General features: G+C 34.2%; 1 protein-coding gene across 1 annotated transcript; it reads right to left on the bottom strand.

Moving 5' to 3' along the window:
- Positions 1-1,247: 1,247 nt before the first annotated feature.
- On the bottom strand, positions 1,248-5,767 carry LOC142634499 (ACT domain-containing protein ACR11). Its single transcript, XM_075808793.1, has 10 exons — positions 5,418-5,767; positions 4,813-4,867; positions 4,586-4,711; positions 4,332-4,426; positions 3,760-3,844; positions 3,575-3,634; positions 2,692-2,747; positions 2,378-2,483; positions 2,208-2,276; positions 1,248-1,606 (listed from the first exon to the last, which is right to left on the bottom strand). The coding sequence occupies exons 1-10, from the start codon at positions 5,549-5,551 to the stop codon at positions 1,544-1,546; spliced, it is 849 nt and encodes a 282-aa protein (XP_075664908.1). The 5' UTR covers positions 5,552-5,767; the 3' UTR covers positions 1,248-1,543.

Genomic DNA, 5,767 nt, shown 5'->3' with positions numbered 1-5,767 from the left:
AAGGACGGAGATTCTAGTTTTAAAAATAGAAAAAAGAGAAAGTGACTAATCCTCGAACCTGCTTGAGGAGAGCTATTTTTTCATTGTCTACTTGTGTTATTCCTTTCTACCATTATAGGCTCTTCAGTCTTTGACTTGAATTCAAATTAGAATGACACCTAAATTGTTTGCTCACTCTCTAAACAAATTTTATTGTTGGGCTTGAATTTGAAGGGCAAGGCAACACTGTTCTAAGTGGGCTTGGGCCTTTATTTTTATAGCACCTACCGCTATTATAACCCTTTTAGAGATTAATAGTTACACCTCATTTTAACGAATAACTATTCATAATTCCCTATAATAAAAACATAATTAAATTACTGAATGCTAAACCATATGAATAACTATTACATTACCTTACCTATTACAGTCTACTAAACGTACCCTAAATTCAATAACAAATAATTTATAATAAAAAAATGAATGAATAGATATATACATTAATAAATTAAATTTAAATACTCGTATACAAATATTCACAAAGTAACGGATTGAATGAGTTTTGAAACATAATTTTATACTTATTTACTCCTTCACACTAACTTATTAGTATAACATTCAGTAGCACATCGATGTAAAATGTAAATGTTTTAGATGACAAAAACCTATAATTGTGAAGGAAAAAAAGAAAAAACTATAACTAAATTGGAGCAAGGGCATGCAATGAAAGAAAGATAATGTAGAGGGACAAAGAAAATAGTCTACTATTTTGGTGAGCTAACCATGAACGACTCTATAATCTACTCAGCTCATTGGATGATAAACAAAAGCCATGGCTTCAATAGAATGTTTAACACCAATACTTCGAACGAGAAATCACCTTATGTGCTGGAATTCCTCTATGGTTAACAAGGATGGCACCATGTGCGAAATTGATGAGAACCATTTTTAAAGGCTAGTAGGAGTGATCTGTGTTTTGTTCATACCATTTTTAAAAATTTTAGAATTGTTTTCTATAGGTTTTTGTATTAGGATTTTACTATTAACGAATTTGTTTGTTAACTTAATAATGAAACCAAACAAAGGAAAACGGAAAATACGTGAAACATAAAAACCATTATCTCTGCTAACTCTATACCACTGTCACTATTTTGTATGTCTCACTCTTCCTATTGACTCCACGTTTGTGGTGTTGGGCCTTGTGGCCTTCCCAACTTTATATTTCTGGTTACATACATGGCGATGACCAGCATGCTTTTCCATGCAGATGAATCCAATGCCATTTCACTCTAACTTTTCATTATCAGCAAATGCCAAAAAGCACCAAGGGTTACTATAATGTTATCACTATAACAAAGTTTAGTTACCATTTTACATTGCAGTTTTAGCTGGCAAATTTACCAATTTAAATGTGTTGGATTTTCAGTTCACCATTCTATCTTCTTTCTTTTTTCTTTTTCTTTTTTCCTTTTTCTTTTTGGTTATACATACATATCCCTTCAAAAGTGGAAACAACAACAACATCCCTTGAATATATAATCCGAAATTTGGTCCCCTACAAGGCTCAAAAACTTGACTCCTCTGTGAATGGACGCCTCAAAAAGTATCGCAAGCTATTGGCAAGAACCTGCAAAATTGGGTAGAGTAAATTATCCATCAGTAAGTACTGCAACAAAAGAGCCCCAACAGACTCTCAGAGTTGTGATATCATGGACGGCTCAATCTGCTGTGAGCAAGCTCAGCGCAGCACAATTTGATATTATTTTGAGGAATTCAGTGGATAATGAGAGGATCAGAATTATCATTGAGGTTTTAAAAGGAACTTGATTCTCAAAAAAGAAAAACAAAAGGTTTAAAAAGAAACCTAGTGACTATGATCTTATATTCCTTTTAGACGGTGGAGTTTCGAGGATAAAAAGTTTTCATTTGACACCCTAGTTTCCATCCAAATCTTATCCACTTTTAGGTGGAAGCTAAGTTGGAAGAGATGGATAAGATAGCTAGTGGGCCTGGAAGGTATATGTCATAGAATGTTGATCAAAAAGTTTACAATCATGTTTCTCATATTCATTAAGAAAATTCAAGAACATAGGTAGTGGACCTGGGACAAATCAGAAATGTTTTTTCAAGTGACACTAGTGACATGGATGTTAAGAAGGTACTTAAAATTCACTTGATATTAGAAAAAACAATTCTAAAGCTTTATTGTTAACAGAATGCTAGCTTACCAGCTGGAGAGGCTTGCTAATGGGTTTATCCTTGTAACTAACATGAAACTTTGCCTTGGCCAACAGCCCCTAGGTCCCAAAAGCAAAACATACAAATAAAAATTATGTCACCCAATGTCCAATTAAAAAATAATAATTCAAAGTTGCAGAAGTGAATGAGAAATAACCACCTCGGTGTCAAATTCTCCTGATTGAACGGCAACACTGATGTCAGTTATGATCTTCACAAGATCCACCAATAACCCCGGGCGATCAGCTGTTTCCACAGAAAGCAAACTGCAAAAATAGCATTACGGAGTCAGGCAGGGGAAAGCAACAGGGAAAATATATTTTTTGCCAGCTGCTTTTGCATGTAATGATGTTATCATTCATGCTTAGCAGGCATCTGCTAATGTGAGGGCTTAGCCTCCAAAATTGTCATGGGGAAGATGTTGGGTTGCAGGAATTTAATTGCATGAGAAAGTAAAACTGATAAATGCATTACCTCCGGTTAGGACCATCATCATTGATTCTTATGTGGGTTGCTATATCCACATCAATCTGAGGAATAACAACACATCATGTTTGAATCGGGACAAATACGTGGTACTTCATTAAATGCATTTATTTTCTATGCCCAAGAAATCTCTCAGGATGCATCAACACAATATAGCACTAATAAGATTTGTAAACAAAGTCAATCGGAATATACTATCTTACCTCTACCAGGTTCACACAATTTGTAATGAACAAAAACCATTACATGGCACAAACAACTCAATATGGAGTAAAAATCAGAAGTTTGGTAATTTGATACAGTACTACATAAGAAGTCTCAAGCCACTGCATTACACTACACATAGGAGCATAAAAATACGTGCAGAACAGTATTTATTTGAATACATTTCTTTCTTTATTCTATCTATGTATTTAGTTATTTTCTGCTGAAGGGGGGCAATGGGGGGCAGCAGGGCGTGGTTCCACTTCCTGTAGGGGCAGATCCAAACTTCTTGAATAAGAACATTTTTACCATGACTATGATGTGAGAAGGTAACAGTCATTGTAAAAAACTGAAAATTATCACATCATAAATTCAGTATCAAATGCACATTTTCATGTACAATTGTGCATGCATATTGGGCGTGTGGAAAAACTCAGAAACACATGCAAAGTGCACATGCACCCTTAGCAGTAGAGACCTCTAACTACTGGTTTGTATAATCGTATTACATGCTTACCTAAGAAAGGTAAAATATAAAAATAATGTTCTATATATGACAGCTTAATTAACTCAGCTAGTTAACTTCGCAACAAGAAGTGCTCCACACAGACAAAAATAAATCAACATTATAAAAAAATATATAACAATTAAAAAAAAAAAATTGAACCTGTTGTTTTGGTGGCACTATTCCAAAGGCTGCTCCCATTGCTAATTGGGCACTCGATTCCTGGACCATCAGTTTGACATGTTCAGGAAGATAGAACTCCAAGAAGATGTGCACTACCAGAGGTTAACTTAATAACATTCTTTTTAAATTAAAAATAAATAAATAAATAAAATAAAATGAAATACCGGGTGATACTCTATCAAATTGTTTATAATTGTCAAGCGAATTGCCTCAAGCAACTCTGGATCATCTACTTTTCTACCTGTGTCGCTGCAAACAAGCTCCACAAACAAATGAATCAAATCAACAAAGAACAGCTAGTGCAATAACTAATTCAATACTAGGAATGAGTCACATGTCAAATTTTAAAGGTTTTTGAACTCAAGTAGGAAACTGAGATTTGAAACCATTCCAGAAATTGCTACCATTTTCTTATCCATGTACTTATGACACCACCACTCTCTGCGTCTTTAGGCATTTGCATTTGTTCAAGGACCATCAAATTTGTGATTTAAATACCACTGGCTGTAAGGAAGCTCACTTGAATACATATAAGAAAGTATTATACCTCTCAAGAAAAACCAAAATCTGACCTTTATAGTGAATGAACAAAGGAGTATGAAAACATATTAACCAGAAATGAAATAGAAAGCAGAAAGACCAGAGTTTCATTTGCAAGTATGAAAACTGTCAAGACAATATACAAAAAGAAGACAAGGCCTCATGTTCAAATGTACATGTAAGGACAATAACTTACGCCTTAGTGATGGCAAACTTGTTGTGCTTCCCAGAAGAATCCAAGAAAACATTTGCTTTAACAACATTGAGTCCAAGATTTTTGAGTGCATTCATCTGCAACCCATTTGCTGATAGTTAATGTCCACTAGCAGACACATTCTTGAAAACATATGTAGATAGATCATATTGAATGAAAAAATTTCTCATTCATCAATATACTAAAGAGTCAAACATCAAATATCAAACATAAATAACAGAGGTAAGTCTTCATACAGTGTCAAGAAGAGCTCCAAGCCGATCCCCAAAAGTTATCTCCACAACAGTCGCATCTGGATCAGAGTCTTGGTCGATAATAACGACTGGAGTTGGAACGGTATCATTTTCACTCTGACTTGCATCCTGTTTGCCGTCCCATTTCAAAAAACCAAAAGAAACAGAGAAGTAAGCCACTTATTAATATGGAAAAATCCCAATCACATAGATCAAAATTTGTTCAATACCTCCACAGTGGAAGTCGATGCTCGTGGAGTAATTGTAGTGGCTGCAGATAGCAATCTGACAGAAACCACACAGAAACTTAACACAAAGAATAGCAGCAATGCACTGCCTAAGTTTACTCTAAAAGGCAATGTTGGATAACTTTGGTATTATCTAATGATCTCTTTGTGTACTTATATTGCTTCTTTTTTTTCATTGCACAGTTTTCTGGGTATGCCCCCTTTGCTAGCTTCTGTAGTTTTCTCTCTTTAACTCAGATTCTTACTTACCCAAAAGAAAAAAAGAAACAGCAAAACTATAGAGACTACTTCCAAGTCATAATTTGAGGAAATAAAGAGAATACAATTACAATACAACCCAGAACATAAAAGTGAAAAAATTAAGTCACATAACTAACCAAAAATAGTTACTTCAATAAAAATAAAACAAAATCAGTACACTAGTATGATCACAAAGAAGCAAAGTCTTAAATTTTACATAGTTGTGCAATGACATTACAGTTCAAAAGATGTAACAACAACAACAACAACAACAACAACAACAACTACATCACATTAAATAGAAATGAAGAGAGAATGTAAAAAGTGAAATAAAAAAAGGGGCTTACTTTCTCTGATGAAAAATGGAGAAACATTTTGCGCCTCTGATGAAAAACCCACTTGAAACTCGAGTTTCAGAGGCTTTCAGAATAGCATTACTAAGGTGAGCACCAAGAGCACAAGAAGCCATAGCTACAACCATTTTTGAATAATTTTCTCACTCAAAAATACTATTAAAAAAAATCACATACAGAAAAAAGAAGGAAAGAGGCAAAAGAGAAGAAACAAAAAGAAAATAAGGCAAGACAGGAACAAAGAGCAATTAGAACTGGCAGTAGATAATGTTAGTGAAGAATAAATGGATATGTGATTTTAGGTTGGTGAGCCTGTAGGAATATACGCCATTGGATTATTTGAT

The sequence above is a fragment of the Castanea sativa genome, chromosome 5 (assembly GCF_040712315.1).
Source record: "Castanea sativa cultivar Marrone di Chiusa Pesio chromosome 5, ASM4071231v1".
Classification (NCBI taxonomy): domain Eukaryota; kingdom Viridiplantae; phylum Streptophyta; class Magnoliopsida; order Fagales; family Fagaceae; genus Castanea; species Castanea sativa.
This window is presented reverse-complemented; position numbering and strand designations above follow the sequence as displayed.

Coding starts and splice junctions, on each gene's coding strand:
- LOC142634499 (XM_075808793.1), bottom strand. CDS start 5,551: ATGGTTGTAGCTATGGCTTCTTGTGCTCTTGGTGCTCACCTTAGTAAT. Junction 4,427..4,585: donor TTGGAGCTCTTCTTGACACT/GTATGAAGACTT, acceptor AATGGGTTGCAG/ATGAATGCACTCAAAAATCT. Junction 2,277..2,377: donor CAGGAGAATTTGACACCGAG/GTGGTTATTTCT, acceptor TTTGGGACCTAG/GGGCTGTTGGCCAAGGCAAA.